At 48.0% G+C, this 18,067-nt stretch overlaps 1 protein-coding gene and 1 non-coding gene across 2 annotated transcripts in view; one reads left to right on the forward strand and one right to left on the reverse strand.

Annotated features, from left to right (window-relative positions):
• Positions 1-18,067, forward strand: part of APLF (aprataxin and PNKP like factor) — a gene marked incomplete at its 3' end in the record, with an annotated part of 72,128 nt that overhangs the window by 25,383 nt on the left and 28,678 nt on the right. The window contains exon 4 of the mRNA XM_015424341.1: positions 9,017-9,161. Within this exon, the coding sequence (XP_015279827.1) occupies positions 9,017-9,161 (145 nt within the window). The remainder of the gene's footprint in view (positions 1-9,016; positions 9,162-18,067) is intronic.
• On the reverse strand, positions 17,458-17,529 carry TRNAG-GCC. The gene has a single exon. It is a non-coding gene; the product is annotated as a tRNA-Gly (tRNA).

Raw genomic sequence — 18,067 nt, forward strand, 5'->3', positions numbered from 1 at the left:
CCCCCAATAGCTAGCAATCCAAAACAGTCCAGTGGAGCCTGAGCGGTGGGTGTTGCCTTCTGACACACTTCCGGTGATGTCAGGGAGTGTGGCATATGCAAAATAAGTTATGCTAATGTGTTATGCTAATGAGCGTCTGCACCTCTTTTTCTACGAAATGACCCCTGGTGAGAACAAGCCTTGGCCTGGCGTGATGTGGTCCATGGGGTCATGAGGAGTCAGACTCGACTGTGCTGACTGAACAACAACAACAACAACATAAAATCAATGGAAACCATTAAAATTTCCAATATTAAAAGATTCACAGACATTGAAACATAGGTAAAATGAAAGGTAAAATTACCAAAACATAGCATAAAGGGCATTTTTTTGCAAATATAAAGGACAATCCTTCATTCAAATCTTTGAATTTTTAGGAAAATTATATGGCATTATAACTTTAAAAACCGCTATAACAACCTACTCAACATTCTACCGTTTTCTCATATTAACATTTTATCCTATCTTATGAATCATATGATAAACCATGAATAACAGTTTGTTGTGATAAGAATCATATGAAAGAAAGCATCTTTAATATTTCATACTGAAATGATCATAGATCCTGCTGTTACAGTTAGAGATGTAAAATTTCCGGAAATTTTGGAGCTTGGAAAAAACCCAGTTTTTCCCCAGGTTTTTTCCGGGGAAAAATGGAAATTTTCAGAAAAATTGAAAAAAATGCTACTTACTTGTCCCTGCTACGTTAGCACTTTTTTTTTTCTTTTCCAGATTGAAAGTCATTCTGTTACTTTAGGAACATAAAATATGACTATGGACATTTTTACTTGGCATGAAATTATCACAACTAGCATATTAAAAATATAGTGTATCCAAACAATTATTACACATGCAAAAACAAAACTGAAACCTTTTTCTTTTCTGGTGACAATAGCATCTCCTAAAGGAAGAAATGCATCTTGTTCTTGCATTGGAGAGTTCAGTTTGTAACCTAGGACTTGCTTGTCCTCAGTGCACAGAAATTAGATCAATCCGATACCATACATATTTTTTAGAAATGATTTGGAAAATATTAGGACACCTTGTCCTAAAATATTTTATTCATCATGTTAAAATAAAACGTTCCATAATCAATTTTCCCCCCTTTTCTTTTCTTTTTTCAATTTTTCCAATTTTTCGGAAAAAAGCAAAAAAGGCTTCAGGAAAAAACGGGGAGAAAAAAACCACGTTTTTTTTCCAGGCCTTCACATCTCTAGTTACAGTTGATCTCCAGGCAGCCAAGATAAGTTCCCCTGGAGAAAATGGCTGCTTTGGCGGGGTGGTGGTGGACTCTATGGCATTATGCCCTGCCGAGGTCCTGCCCTTCCCCATATCCTGCCCCCCAAATCAGGAACTTCCCAGCCCCGAGCTGGTATCCCTACATTTGTTGCATTTCTTGAATTAACTTATAGGGTATTTGGGTGAAATGTTGGAATGTCCTGGATGTAAACTGAGAGTGTTGTAGTATCGACCTACTGATGTCGACGCAATTACAACCAATCCCTAATCATCCAGTTGATCCTAGAGGCTTGAGAAATGGGCCCCCGTGTCACGAACCAGAAACCACATTCCTTTTTCGCTCAGGGCAAAGGAAATGCCAGGAACGAGAGTCACTGTGCCAGGCATTTAAATGGAAACGTGAAGCATTGAGAGCCGACTGGCATTTTTATCAAGTATTTTGATAAACGGAAAATATGTTAGCCTTACTGTAGCCGTAAAGTGGGCTTGAAGCTCAACATCAAAAAAACTAAGATCATGGCATCTGGCCCCATCACTCCTTGGCAAATAGAAGGGGAAGTCGTGGAAGTGGTGACAGACTTCACGTTCCTGGGATCCCAGATCACCACAGACTGTGACAGCAGCCATGAAATTAAAAGACGCCTGCTCCTTGGGAGGAAAGCGATGGCAAACCTCAACAGCATGATGAAAAGTAGAGACATCACCCTGCCAACAAAAGTCCGCATGGTCAAAGCAATGGTATTCCCAGTAGTCATGTATGGCTGCGAGAGTTGGACTATAAGGAAGGCCGAGCGCCGAAGAATAGATTCTTTTGAACTATGGTGCTGGAGAAGACTCTTGAGAGTCCCTTGGACTGCAAGAAGATCATATCAGTCAATCCTCAAAGAAATCAACCCTGACTGTTCCCTGGAAGGCCAGATAATGAAACTGAAGCTCAAATACTTTGGCTACCCAATGAGAAGGGAGCACTCACTGGAGAAGAAGACCCTGATGCTGGGAAAGATTGAAGGTCAAAGAAGACGGGGACGGCAAAGGATGAGATGGTTAGGCAGTGTCATAGATGCAACGAACATGAAATTGAGCCAACTTCAGAGGACGGCGGAAGACAGGAAGGCCTGGCGTGATCTGGTCCATGGGGTCGCGAAGAGTCGGACTCGACTGTGTGACTGTACAACAACAGGCCGTAAAGATTTCTTTCAGCATATATTAAGTGACACCCGGCATTGAATGAAAGGCACATTGCTTTGTTTTCTGTCTCTACTGTTCTGTTTCCCATTCCACTATATTTTAAGAACTGATGGCTAATTGAATGTTGTGGGAACACATGTATAACGCTGGGACGGCGCGGTAGCGAAGAGAACAAGCTATGATAGAGGCGATCCCCGATTCAACGTTGCCTCTGCCACAGACTCATTAAATGGCCTCAGAGTTTCTCTCTGTCTCTTTAAAGAGGATCTGATATGTAAATTGGTTGTGTTCAAAAATGGTGAAAAGAGGTCTTGTGATCTTAATAATGTGGGGTTCTTAAGATGCCCAGCTCCTTTCTCTTGAGATAATTGTCTTTGGGCCCTGACCTGGATAGCCCAGGCAAGCCTGATCTCATTAGATCCAGTGTTCCCTCTAAGCTGAGTGAGTGTGAGCTAGCTCACAGTGTTTTAGCCTCCAGCTCACAGATTTTTATTTATTTATTCAGGCATTTTTACCCCGCCCTCCCCGCGAGCGGGCTCAGGGCAGCTTACATAAAACCAAATAAAACAGTAAAATCATGAATACTAATAATAATAACAAGAATAAAGTGCTTTCTGTAAACAAGGCGGTCTTGAGTGGTTTTGATGGCGTCCTCAATCCCCCCCATTGGGGTGGCACTGTCCAGCAGATAGTTCGAGCCAATCCCACATTGTCAGTGCCATGCAATTTATGGCGGAACTTCCAAGGGCGATTCCTAATCCCGATGGTATTGCCACCATTGGTGGAGGTGGTGGCAGCGGCGGCCCCTATGCGAAAGCCTGGCGGAAGATCTCCGTCTTGCAGGCCCTGTCTTAGCTCAGGAAGGACGGGCTCCAGAGCAAACCCAATTTATGCAACAGCCAAATCGCTCGCTCACAGCTTTAATTCCCAGTAGCTCACAAAGTGGAATTTTTGCTCACAAGACTCCACAGTTTAGAGGGAGAATTGGACTCAGATCTCTGAAGTTAAGCAGGGGCCGACCCTGTCAAGTACTTGGAAGGGAGACCTCCAAGGAATACCAGGGCTGGGATGCAGAGGCAGGCAATAGTATGCCACCTCTCTGAAACGTCCTAGCCCCACTAGGGGTCGCCAGAAGGCATGTAAGTGTGTGGACACATACAATGAGGAAAAAGAGAGAAATAATTGTCTTAGAGATGAATTAACAATACTCCCCCCCCCAATCTGTATTACATTTCAGACAGTAAACAACATCACACATACGTAGGCATCCATCCCTCTACCACCTTAACATTAAAAACCCCACCTTAATATATTAAGTTTTCATATTTAGATTTGTTGTTCAGTAGCACATTCGAGTCCGACTCTTCGCGACCCCATGGACCAGATCCCGCCAGGCCCTCCGGTCTTCCGCCGTCCTCTGACGTTTGCTCAATTTCATGTTCGTTGCATCTGTGACACTGTCTAACCATCTCATCCTTTGCCGTCCCCGTCTTTTCAATCTTTCCCGGCATCAGGGTCTTCTCCAGTGAGTGCTCCCTTCTCATTTGGCGGCCAAAGTATTTGAGCTTCAGTTTCATTATCTGGCCTTCCAGGGAACAGTCAGGGTTGATTTCTTTTAGGATCGACTGATTTGATCTCCTTGCAGTCCAAGGGACTCTCAAGAGTCTTCTCCAGCACCATAGTTCAAAAGAATCTATTCTTCGGCGCTCTGCCTTCCTTATAGTCCAACTCTCGCAGCCATACATGGCTACTGGGAATACCATTGCCTTACTGGGAATAAATATGGAATACCATATTTAGATACAAGCTCATAATGTTATCACACACTTTTGGATTTTCTCCCATCGAGTCATAAACCCGCAACCACGTATTTTGAAAAATAGTTTCATCTTTACCTTGTATTTTCAGTGAAAGATTATCTAATTTAGCTGTCTCTAGTTTTTCATAAATATCTTGTTTAGACGGTACCTCCTCTTTCTTCCAGCTTTTAGCAAAATTAATTCTCGCAGCAGTCACAATATGTACCATCAAATATTTATCCCATGTTTGTAGGTTATCTGGAAATATATTTAATAAAAATATTTCAGGGTCTAGTGGAATCTGGACACCGAAAATTTGTTTTGAAATATTATGTATCTCAATCCAATATTTTTTAGACCTATCGCATGACCACCACATGTGGTAGAAAGAACCCACCTTTTTTTTTACACTTCCAACATTTGTTGGACGTGTTCGGGTAAAAGTGCGCTAGTCTACTCGGAGAAAGATGCCATCTGTGGAACATCTTTAATACATTCTCTTTTAACAAAATTGCTTTGAGACAATACTTTTTTTAATGACTGGCTTTCCCCACAGCCACACAGCAGCTGTGGGGAACATCATTTAAAAAGGCCGAGGGGACAAATTTGGCTTGGGACTGCAGGGGCACGCCAAGTGCAAGGTGATGCACATTGGAGCCAAAAATCCTAAATATAAATACACATTGATGGGATCTGAACTGGCAGAGACTGTTCAAGAGAGAGATCTTGGAGTTGTAGTAGATAACTCACTGAAAATGTCAAGACAGTGTGTGACTGCAATAAAGAAGGTCAATGCTATGCTGGGGATTATTAGGAAGGGTATTGAAAACAGATCAGCCAATATCATAATGCCTCTATATAAATCAATGGTGAGACCGCATTTGGAATACTGTGTGCAGTTCTGGTCACCACACCTTAAAAAGGATATTATAGCTTTGGGAAAAGTGCAGAAAAGGGCAACTCGAATGATAAAAGGGTTGGAACACTTTCCCTCTGAGGAAAGGTTAAGGCGCTTAGGGCTCTTTAGCTTGGAGAAAAGACGACTGAGGGGTGACATGATCGAGGTTTATAAGATTATGCATGGGAAAGAGCAGGTAAAGAAAGAGGTACTTTTCTCCCTTTCTCACAATACAAGAACTCGTGGGCACTCCATGAAATTGCTGAGCGGTCGGGTTAGAACGGATAAAAGGAAGTCCTTCTTCACCCAAAGAGTGATTAACACATGGAATTCACTGCCACAGGAAGTGGCGGCGGCTACAAGCATGGACAGCTTCAAAAGGGAGTTAGATAGGCATATGGAGCAGAGGTCCATCAGTGGCTATTAGCCACAAGGTATAGATAGGGACTCTGGGGCAAGTGATGCGCTGTATTCTTGGTGCTTGGGGGTGTGTGTCAACAGTGGGAGGGCTTCTAATGTCCTGGCCCCACTGGTGGACCTCCTGATGGCACCTGGTATTTCTGGCCACTGTATGACACAGAGTGTTGGACTGGATGGGCCTTTGGCCTTATCCAACTTTGGCCTCTCTTATGTTCTTATGTTCCCCATGGCTGTGGGGAAAGCGAGTCCCTAGGCCTGACTAGTTTGAAAAAAAACACACACCATATGGTGTAGTTTGGTCCTTAGTGTTTGAGAGAGAGAAGGAGAGCGACGCAAACTAATTATATGGTTGTTGGCTGGATGCTGCAATTTAAGTATCCGCGGCTGTTTCAGGACGTAGTGAAAATATTGCCAGCCACTGTGACAAAGGAGGAATATCATAGAGTTGGAAGAATCATAGAGAATCCAGGGCCGTCTACCCCAACCCCCTGCACAATGCAGGAAATTCACAAATTTCCCCCTCCACACCCGCATCGAACGCTGCCCCACGCCCAGAAGATGACCAAAAAAAACCCCTCCAGGATTGCTTCCTGACGCCAAAGTGGCCCCTGATACAGAGATACATCAGTGTTGATAGCCACTGTGGCAGCTTAACCCTTTTGAATACGTAACACAGGGTCCCCAATGGGGTGCCCATGGGCGTCAGGGCTAGAGATGTAAAATTTCCGGAAATTTTGAAGCTCGGAAAAAACCCCGGTTTTTTTCCAGTTTTTTTGGGGGGGAAATGGAAAAATTGAAAAAAATGCTACATTAGCACTTCTTTTGTCTTTTCTAGATTGAAAGTCATTCCGTTACTTTAGGAACATAAAATATGACTATGGACATTTTTACTTGGCATGAAATGATCACAACTAGCATATTAAAATATAGTGTATCCAAACAGTTATTACAAACAGAATACCCACCCACATGCAAAAACAAAACTGAAACCTTTTTCTTTTCTCGTGACAATAGCACCTGCTAAAGGAAGAAATGCATCTTGTTCTTGCATTGGAGAGTTCAGTTTGTAACCTAGGACTTGCTTGTCCTCACTGCACAGAAATTACATCAATCTGATACCATATATATATATTTTAGAAATGATTGGGAAAATATTTGAACACCTTGTCTTAAAATATTTTATTCATCGTGTTAAAATAAAACGTTCCATAATCAATTTTTTTTCTTTTCTTCTTTCAATTTTTCCAATTTTTCGGAAAAAAAACAAAAAAAGCTTCAGGGAAAAACCGGGAAAAAACCGTTTTTTCCCCGAATTTTTCCAGTTTTTTCCCGGGCCTTCACATCTCTAGTCAGGGCACCTGCCAAGACTATTTCCGGCACCCACCAAGTGTTTTTAGAAAGTGGATCGGGCCAGGTGGGGCTTTTTTTGCTTCACAGAGGAACAGCCCTTAAAGCTTTGCTACCCCCACCCCCTGCCCCAGCACCCTGGACCCTGCCCCATCAGCAGAAGATTTCTGGCTACAGGGCCGAGCAGGGCTTCCGATTGGTCGTGCAGATCAAAAGGCATACTGTTAAGCAGAGCTGCTGCCCGAACTGGTTGAAGAGCGACTACGAGACCTGCGCACAACTTCATTCCCTGATATTTTGTGGCTGGCTCTGCCATCTATGGCATTTTGTGGTTGGCTCCTCCTCCTCCAAAAGGAGCTGCGGTGGCTCAAGTGGTTAAGATGCTGTACTGCAGGCTGTGGAAGGTGGGTAGTTCAGCAGTTCGAGACCCGAGTGTGCCGCATGACGGAGTGAGCTCCCGTCTCTAGTTCCAGCTCCTGCCAACCTAGCAGTTCGAAAGCAAGAAATTGCAAGTAGAAATTGCAAGGTACTGCTTCGGTGGGAAGGTAACAGCGTTCCGTGCGCCTTGGTGTTTAGTCATGCCGGCCACATGACCACGGAAACGTCTTTGGACAGCGCTGGCTCTTCGGCTTTGAAATGGAGATGAGCACCGTAACCCTAGAGTCGGACTCGACTGGCTTTCGAGCAAGGGAACCTTTACCTTTACCTCCTCCTCCTCCTGTTGTTGTTGTTGTTCAGTCGCACAGTCGAGTCCGACACTTCGCGACCCCATGGACCACATCACACCAGGCCCTCCTGTCTTCCGCCATCCTCCAGAGTTTGCTTAATTTCATGTTTGCTGCATCGATGACACTGTCTAGCCATCTCATCCTTTGCCGTCCCCTTCTTCTTTGGCCTTCAATCTTTTCCAACCACCAGGGTCTTCTCCGGTGAGGGCTCCCTTCTCATTGGGTGGCCAAAGTATCTGAGCTTCAGCTTCAGGATCTGGCCCTCCAGGGAACAGTCAGGGTTGATTTCCTTTAGGATTGACTGATTGGATCTCCTTGCAGTCCTCCTCCTACGGCAGCCATTTTGTCACTGTGCCCACCGCCTGGTGTCAAAATCCCGAAGGTGCCCAGAGGCTCAAGAAGATGGGGGACCCCCTGATGTAGTAAATGTTCCGTGGGCTGTAGATGTCGTGGGTCTTGCTGTGTTCAGTTTGCTAAACCAGACTATTAAGGCCCTTTCAGAGTCAGACGTTCTCAAGGCCCGTTGCCTTTAATGGGAGAAAATTAAACACGCAGTTAACTCTCTTGCCGAAATCAGCCGGTTAAAAATATATTAAACTCAGGCTGGGTTGTGCGCAACGCTCCTTCTAAGCTGTGGAGTCTTGTGAGCAAAAATTCTTCTTTGTAAGCTCCTGGCATTAAAGTTCTGAGCGAGCGATCTGGCTGCTGCATCAATTAGTTTGCTCTGGAGCCCTCCTTCTTTAGCTGAGGCAAATAGTATGTGAGCCAGAGGCTAAAAAACCCTGTGAGCTAGCTCACACTCACTCAGCTTAGAGGGAACACTGGTTGTGTATTCTTTGATTTAGAAGCGTTGCATTTTAGCTGGCTTTGGCTTCGTGGAGGCATCTTCATGACCAGGGGTCATTTCGCAGAAAAAGAGGTGCAGGAGCTCATTAGCATAGCTCATTAGCATAACTTATTTGCATATGCCACACCCCCTGACATCACCGGAAGTGTGTCAGAAGGCAACACCCACCGCTCAGGCTCCAGTGGACTGTTTTGGATTGCTAGCTATTGGGGGAGGGGAGAACGTGCAGATCTGTCCTCGCAGAGGAGGGTGAGCTTGTGCCTGAATAAAACTTGGTCTTAAAAGTCCCTCTGGACTGTTTTTGACCAGGGGCCTGGGGGGGGGGGTGCCTCTGCAACTTACCTGGCTGTTTCTTGGTCTGACTGAGTGCTGCTGGGAGTAGGGGGTGGGGCTTGTTTCATGCGCCCGCCCCCTGAGCTCTTTACTGCCGGAGCTCCACTCCCGTGCGCTCCTGCAGGAAATGACCCCTGTTCGCAACGCCTTTAACACGAAGAGGTTTGTTAACGTGCAGGCGGAACGGTGGAGACTCCGTGCCCAGTCACACATCCGAGAGGCCCCCCAAGCAGTCTTCACTACCGCAGATGCCCTCTTCTAGCCACGGCAAGCTTCTGGAAGACGACTCCGTATCGGAAAGAACAACCGAAACGCCCCAAAAGGTAACATCCAAATTCTAGGCCGCCTTGCAGGGTGACTTCCTCCTTTTTCTTTTTTTTTTTGACGTCTCAAGAGAGGTTCAGGGGTGGTCTGCCGTCGCCTGCCTCTGCATAGCCACCCTGGACTTCCTTGGTGGTCTCCCACCCAAGTGCTGACCTTGGCCGACCCCGCTTAGCTTCTGAGCTCTGTTGAGACTGGGCCATCCAGTTCAGGGTGGCTCCAAGTTGCCCAGGCAGTGCTTCTTAAAAAGAAACCCGGGGCCACTAGGCCAGTGACCCTCCCTGACCTCACAGGCTCTCTGTGACCTCACAGGCCCCGCCCACAGCACAAGAGAGACCCGGCAGGCGAGGAGACCAGAAGGGGGAGAAGGACCGCCAGGCTAAGGAGGGCAGGAGGAATTATTACCCACTCTTTCTGTAGCTGTTTCTCCCTGTAGCGAGGTATCAGTTCCCACCACAGTCGTTTCATCAGAGTTCTCTATTTCTGCCAAAGGAGCATAGCGGTTTGCAGTAGGAAGATTAAAGCGAGTCTCTTCCTGGGTGCCAAAATATTCCAAAACTCTTTTCTGCTGACTAGCAGGAGGTGTCGTCCAATGTTCCCTCTAAGCTGAGTTAGTGTGAGCTAGCTCACTGTTCTTTAGCCTCCAGCGCACACATTTTTGCCTTAACTCAGGAAGAATGGCTCCAGAGCAAACTAATTTATGTAGTGGCCAAATCATTCGCTCACAACTTTAATGCCAGTAGCTCACAAAGTAGGATTTTTGCTCACAAGACTCCACAGCTTAGAGGGAACATTGGTGTCATCGTGTCTTCTAAATCAAGTATCCTTTTATTTGGACTCATTTCTGATTCCTGTTGTTGCAGCTGCACTGTAGCCTTATGCCCTGGTCAGCAACTGCTATTTAAAAGAGTAACCCCCAAGGTTCGCAGAATTTCCTCCATCAACCCACAGCCTCTTTATTAACAAGCCTGTACTATATGCAAAGGAGGTTGCGGTGGCTCAAGTGGTTAAGGTGCTGAGCTGCAGACCGGAAGGTCGGTAGTTCGGCAGTTCAAGACCCGAGTGCCGTGTGGTGGAGTGAGCTCCCGTCTCTGGCCCCAGCTCCTGCTGACCTAGAAGAAGAAGAAGAAGAGATTGGATTTATCCCCCGCCCTTCACTACCCAAAGGAGTCTCAGAGCACCTTACAAACTCCTTTCCCTCCCCCTCCCCACAACAGACACCCTGTGAGGTAGGTGGGGCTGAGAGACCTCTTGAGAGAAATGGCTCTTTTTCAAGAACAGCACTTGTCAGAACTACGGCTTGCCCAAAGTCATCCAGCCAGGTGCAAGTGGAGGAATGGGGAATCAAACCTGGTTCTCCCAGATTAGAGTCCGCGCCCTTAACCACCACACCAAACCTAGCAGTTCGAAAGCAAGAAATTGCAAGTAGATAAATAGGTACCACTTCGATGGGACGGTAACAGCGTTCCGTGTGCCTCGGCATCTAGTCGTGCCGGCCCCATGACCACGGAAACGTCTCTGGACAGTGCTGGCTCTTCGACTTGGAAACGGAGATGAGCACCGCAACCCTAGAGTCGGATTCGACTGGCTTTCGAGCAAGGGAAACCTTTGCCTTTACCTGTTATTTGCAAGGCTGAAGTAAGTAGTGGACTCTTACGAAGTTTATGCCACTGATTGTTTGTGGCCGAAGTTGGCAGCAGCCTTAATGACTCAGCGTTCCAGGCATATCTCAGCGACAGTAACTTTTTAGCAATTTGAGGCTGATTACAAGAAGCCAATTCCTTTAAAACAGCAGCTGCTTCAAACCTCAGATTGGAGAAGCAATTATATTGTGCAGACAACTAAGCGGAAGGCTTTGAGGCAAGCTAAAAACCAAGAAAATGAAATCACTTGCGGAGCGCCGTAACCGGTGCTGCTGTTCCGCCGCCACCTTGCCGAGGGCCAGAGGAAGAGACGTCCTTGTTCTCTTTTAACTTGTTGGGTTTCCAAGGCTTTAAAGCCCTATGTGGTCTGGGTCCAGCGTACCTAAGGGACCGCCTTTCCCCATATGTTCCCCCGCGAGCACTACGGTCGGGGACCCAAAACCTCCTGGCGATGCCAGGCCCCAACGAGGTCAGGCTGGCCGCTACCAGGGCCAGGGCTTTTTCGGTGGCGGCTCCTACCTGGTGGAACGAGCTCCCGGAAGAGATCCGGGCCCTGCGGGACCTTGCACAGTTCCGCAGGGCCTGTAAGACGGAGCTCTTCCGCCAGGCGTATGAGTAGGAGCCGCCACTACCAGAATTACCATCATAACCTGGCCCTTGAAGAGAGAACACCAGTGTTTCCCGGAACAGACGACGCTGAGTTGGCAGAGCAGTCGCAATATGCCATCTTGTAGAAGATCAGAGCCCTTTTGTTAACAATAATGCTATTGTATTGTAGAGATTTTAAATGGTTTTAAAAATGTTTTACATTTGTTACTGGCCTATGCCTGATTGTAAGCCGCCCTGAGCCCGTGCAGCGGGGAGGGCGGGGTATAAATCAAATCTATAAATAAATAAATATAAGAGACCTCCAGAGGTGGTCGGCCATCGCCCGCCTCTGTGGAGCAATCCCACCCAAGCACTAACCAGGGCCGACCCTAATGAGCTTCTGAGTTCTGGCAAGAGAGCCTGGGCCATCCAGGATATGTATTAACGGGCAAGTTGGTGGGATCTTATCTGGTTTGGCTGCTGAGGGCACGTGTAAAAGGCACAGTCACAGTTTCTCAGTTGAGAGGGGGATTCCGTATTGGTCTGCAGGAGAACGGCCAGATTCGAATCCGGTACCGCCTTCGAGACCGACAAGCGTTGTTGGGTACGAGCGTTCAAGAGCCTGAAGGGAGCGGCGGCTCCCGAAAACGTGTACCCTCCAAAAAACTCACTGGTCTCCTAAGGCGCTACTGCCCCCACCTGGATGGCCCAGGCTAGCTTGATGTCGGCAGATCTCGGAAGCTAAGCAGGGTCGGCCCTGGTTAGGACTTGGGTGGGAGACCGCCGCGGGAGTCCGGGGTGGCTGCACAAAGGCAGGCGAGGGCAAAGCACCTCTGCTCATCTCTGCCCTGCCCTAGATGGCCCCGGCTAGCCCAGTCTCGGAAGCCGAAGCAGGGTGGGCTCTGGTTAGTCCTTGGATGGGAGAGCCACCCAGGAAGTCCCGGGTCATAAGAACATAAGAGAACATGAGAGAAGCCAGTGTGGGATCAGGCCAGTGACCCATCCAGTCCAACACTTTGTGTCACACAGTGGCCAAAAATACCAGGTGCCATCAGGAGGTCCAGCAGTGGGGCCAGGACACTAGGAGCCCCTCCCACTGTGACCCCCCCCCAAGCTCCAAGAAGAGCATCATTGCCCCAGACAGAAGAACATGAGAAGCCATGTTGGATCAGGCCAGTGGCCCATCCAGTCCAACACTCTGTCACATAGTGGCCAAAATTACCAGGTGCCATCAGGCGGTCCACCAGTGGGGCCAGGGCACTAGAAGCCCTCCCACTGTTGATTCCCCCCCTCCCCCTGAACACCATGAAGAGCATAATTGCCCCAGACATAAGAACATAAGAGAGAAGCCATGTTGGATCAGGCCAGTGGCCCATCCACTCCAACACTCTGTCACACAGTGGCCAAAAAAACCAGGTGCCGTCAGGAGGGCCAGGACACTAGAAGCCCTCCCATTGTTGGACCCCCCCCCCCAAGCACCAATAATACAGAGCATCACCTGCCCCAGACATAAGAACATAAGAGAGAACCCAATGTTGGATCAGGCCAATGGCCCATCCACAAGCACCAAGAATACAGTGCATCCCTTGCCCCAGACTGAGAGTTCCTACCTATGCCTTGTGGCTAATAGCCGCGGATGGACCTCTGGTCCATATGCTTATCCAGTTCCCTCTTGAAGCCATCCATGCTTGTGGCTGCCACCACCTCCTGTGGCAGTGAATTCCATGTGTGTGGTTTTTTTTTTAACTGCCCCCTAAGAGGCAGGAATTTTATTTAAAGTTTTTCACATATTTTACACAAACAAACACAAAATAAACATACTAGCATATACACATACATGGGGGTTATTTACCATTTTTAACAAACATTTATGCCAATGCCTAATCCACATAATTCTCTATTCTTGTATACTGTGTTAATCTGGGTGAAGAAGTACTTCCTTTTATCTGTTCTAACCTGACCGCTCAGCAATTTCATGGAGTGCCCACGAGTTCTTGTCTTGTGAGAAAGGGAGAGAATGACTTCTTTCTCGACCTGCTCTGTCCCACGTAGAATCTTGTAGACCTCGATCATGTCACCCTCAGTCATCGTTTCTCCAAGCTAAAGAGCCCCGAGCGCTTTAACGTTTTTTCATAGGGAGAGTGTTCCGACCCTTTTATCGTTCTAGCTGCCCTTTTCTGCCCTTTTCCCAATGCTATAAATATCCTTTCTTTGGTGTGGTGACCAGAACTGTACACAGTCCTCCAAACGAGGTCGCACCATTGATTTATTCCTGCTTCATTCTGCTTCAGATTGACTTTCCCAGTGACTCCTATCTTCTCACAATGTGAGAAGTATGATTTATTTATTTACATTTTTTAAATACTTTGGCCACTCAATGAGAAGCGAGCACTCACTGGAGAAGACCCTGATGCTGGGAAAGATTGAAGGTCAAAGAAGACGGGGACGGCAAAGGATGAGATGGTTGGACAGTGTCATCGATGCAACGAACATGAAACTGAGCAAACTTCAGAGGACAGTGGAAGACCGGAAGGCCTGGCGGGATCTGGTCCGTGGGGTCGCGAAGAGTCGGACTCGACTGTGCGAATGAACAACAAAAAATCCACACAGGTGTCGGGTTAGAGGCGATGTACAAATTTAAAAATGATAAGACCCTACAGTCATTATCAAAATATATAATTCAGCAGTTAAAAATCAAGAAGTGTTTCATTTGTTGGTTCAATAATTCCATCTCTTGTCCTTCTTTCGTGGGGTCTCATATTCGGTCCTTCAGTCAGCTTGTCTGTTTTTGAATACGTTTTGTAAGTCCTATCAGTTGGATTGTAGACTTCATCTCAATCTTCCGTATCAATATATCCCACAATAATAAGTGTCATGTCAATTTACTCTTCCTTCTGATTGGTGCGCTGCTGTAAAGGTAAATCAGGCTTTGGGTGCACGTTCTTCATAGTTTTTTCCCAGAGCTGTTCTTATTGCTGTACAATAAGGTACGATAGTCTCAGGCAGGGCCGGCCCCAGCTTATTTTGCACCCTAGGCGGGGATCCCTTCTTGCACCCCACCCCCACCGGTGCGCCCACCAATTTTCAAAAATAAATGCATTTTAGGAAGAATGAAAAACACAAATAATCAAGAAACTCCCAGAGTACGGGACCTGGTGCAGTTTGGTGCCCCTAAGGGCCGGCCCGCTCTAGGCGATCGCCTAGTCCGCCTAGTGAGTGAGCCGGCCCTGGTCTCAGGTTAGTCATTTTAGCTTCTAGGGAGAGTTCAGGCTTGATTGATCTAGAAACCACTGACTCGTCTTTTTGGATGTCCACGGTATCCCTAAAACTCTCCTCCAACACCACATTCCAAAGGAATCAATTTTCATCCGGTCAGCTTTCCTCATTGACCAACTTTCACTCTCGTACATAATAAGGGGGAACACTATGGCACAAATTAAGTCGGCCTTTGTCACCAGCAATGCTCCCTCTAAGCTGTGGAGTCCTGTGAGCAAAAATTCTACTTTGTGAGCTGCTGGCATTAAAGTTGTGAGCGAGCCGTTTGGTGACTGCATAAATTAGTTTGCTCGGGAGCCATCTCTTCCTGAGCTAAGATGAAAAATGTGTGCGCCGGAGGCTAGAAAACTGTGAGCTGGCTCACACTAATTCAGCTTAGAGGGAACACTGGTGAGACGTCCTTGCATTTAAGGATTTTCTCTGGCTCCTTTATGGCTGCCCTTCCCAGTCTCCGTCTCCTGATTTCTTGACTGCAGTCTCCCTTTCGGTTGATGATGGAGCCAAAGAATAGAAGATCTTGAAAGAATTTCAGTTTCTTGATTGTCAGCCTTTGTTGTTGTTCAGTCGCACAGTCGAGTCCGACTCTTCGCGACCCCATGGACCAGCTCCCGCCAGGCCTTCCGGTCTTCCGCCGTCCTCTGAAGTTGGCTCAACTTCATGTTCGTTGCATCTGTGACACTGTCTAACCATCTCATCCTTTGCCGTCCCCGTCTTCTTTGACCTTCAGTCTTTCCCAGCATCAGGGTCTTCTCCAGTCAGTGCTCCCTTCTCATTGGGTGGCCAAAGTATTTGAGCTTCAGTTTCATTATCTGGCCTTCCAGGGAACAGTCAGGGTTGATCTCTTTTAGGATCGACTGATTGGATCTCCTTGCAGTCCAAGGGACTCTCAAGAGTCTTCTCCAGCACCATAGTTCGAAAGAATCTATTCTTCGGCGTCAGCCTTAAAGTTCTGTAATTACCCATTTCTTTTCTCCTCTTGAACTTGTGCCATGGCTATTTGTTCTGAGATCAAGTCTTGGAAATCCTCAGGTTTCTGCACTCCTGCCTTTTGTGTACGGTTCAGAAACAATTTCGGCTCTGTGGCAAGCTGCAATTTATAATTTCCCGTGAAGCACAAACTGTCTCTTCTTCCCTCCCTTCCAAGTTCTCTCGGAGGCAAGAGAGTAAGCCGTAGCCTGTGGTTCAGACGCTTTTATCCCAGATGCTAATATAACTGATTGATCAACTGGGCATGCTAGGGAGAGGACGGTGGGGAGGGTTTTGAAGACTCGTCCCCATGACGACAAATCACGGTTTCATTATGTGTGAACCATACCCCCATGGGCCTATTGTAGAGTGTTCCGGTATGTTGAGAAATTAATAATTATTTCCCTCTGATTACCCGTTTCACGCTGGTCAAATAATTGGCATGTTTTGAGCGGCCAATTTTCATTTTTAACGAAGTTTGCCGCAATCTTGAGTGTTGGCGAGAACTTTGTGCAGAGCAGATGTGGCGGAAGTCTGGGGGAAGGCACCGCTGGCTATGGCATGATGCCAATGTTCAGTGTGAAGCAGCGGGAAGAGGAAAATGGATCTCATCAGTACTTGACGTGCAGAGAGAATCTGCTGCTCAGGAGGTTGTCTCTCATGCCCTAGTAAAGGCAAAGGTTTCCCTTGCTCAAAAGCCAGCCGAATCCGCCTCTAGGGTTGCGGTGCTCATCTCCGTTTCCAAGCCGAAGAGCCAGCGCTGTCCGAAGACTTCTCCGTGGTCATGTGGGCGGCATGACTAGACGCCGAGGCACACGGAACGCTGTTACCTTCCCACCGAAGTGGTCCCTATTTATCTGCTTGCCATTTCTTGCTTTCGAACGGCTAGGTTGGCAGGAGCTGGAACTAGAGACGGGAGCTCACTCCGTCACGCGGCACACTCGGGTCTCGAACAGCCGAACTACAGACCTTCTGGTCTGCAACTCAGAATCTTAACCTCTGAGCCGTGCTCTAGTCTCAGGCATATGAAGCCACGCCGGACCAGGATTCCCTAAGCTTATTAAATTAGTCCCTTTCTTACCTAACGCCATTGTTCATCAAGCTATCATCTCCATCTTGTTTCAGTTATCTTGTGTGATGTAATAGCTATGAGCGATAAGCACACATGTATCCACATGAAGCTGCCTTCTCCTGAATCAGATCCTCGGTCCATCAAGGCCGGTCTTCTCTACTCAGACTGGCAGCCGCTCTCCAGGGTCTCAGGCAGAGGCCTTTCCCATCACCTACTGACGAACCGGGCGCTGGATAATGAAATAGCAGCTTCCCTGGGCTGGGCGGACACCTCTGTGATACACCCGGCTATTCCAGTATCGAGAAGTCTTTTGTTACTGAGAATGAAGTGAACTCTTATTGTTATCGAGAACCCTGAGCTGGGGGACACGGCACGTCGTCAGTCTGTAATGCCAGCACACCCTGCCTCCTTCCTGGCCCTTCGCGGCTGCACCCAGATACCTTAGTGAGACTCCCCAAGTTCCAGATCCCCTGGCCCTTAGGATCTAAAAGGGGGTCCCTGTTAAGACAAGTCTAAAATAAGAGGGGGATCGCACTGACCAAGGGGGGTTTGGCTGGAGGAGGGTGGCGGGGCCCTTACAAGAAAAGTGATCCATCAAAGTCAGGATTGTCTGCTCTCTCCAGGCAGCAGATGAACCTGGGGCCTTCTGCATGCCGAGCAGATGCTCTGCCGCTGAGCCACGGCCCCACTTCATGGCTCCCCAGGGTCTCAGGCTGAGGTCTTTCACATCACTTACTGCCTGGTTCTTTCAACTGGAGACGCCAGGGACTGAACCTGGGACCTTCTGCATGGCGAGCAGATGCTCTGCCGCTGAGCCACGGCCCCACTTCATGTCTCCCCAGGGTCTCAGGCTGAGGTCTTTCCCATCACCTCCTGCCTGGTTCTTTTAACTGGAGACGCCAGGGACTGAACCCGGGACCTTCTGCATGGCGAGCAGATGCTCTGCCGCTGAGCCACGGCCCCACTTCATGTCTCCCCAGGGTCTCAGGCTGAGGTCTTTCCCATCACCTCCTGCCTGGTTCTTTCAACTGGAGACGCCAGGGACTGAACCTGGGACCTTCTGCGTGGCGAGCAGATGGTCTGCCGCTGAGCCACGGCCCCACTTCATGTCTCCCCAGGGTCTCAGGCTGAGGTCTTTCCCATCACCTCCTGCCTGGTCCTTGAGACAGCAGGGACTGGACCTGGGACCTTCTGCGTGGCGAGCAGATGCTCTGCCGCTGAGCCACGGCCCACTTCATGGCTCCCCAGGGTCTCAGGCTGAGGTCTTTCACATCACCTACTGCCTGGTTCTTTCAACTGGAGACGCCAGGGACTGGACCCGGGACCTTCTGCATGGCGACCAGATGCTCTGCCGCTGAGCCAC

The sequence above is a fragment of the Gekko japonicus genome, unplaced genomic scaffold, assembly GCF_001447785.1.
Source record: "Gekko japonicus isolate JY-2015 unplaced genomic scaffold, Gekko_japonicus_V1.1 scaffold3746, whole genome shotgun sequence".
NCBI lineage: Eukaryota > Metazoa > Chordata > Lepidosauria > Squamata > Gekkonidae > Gekko > Gekko japonicus.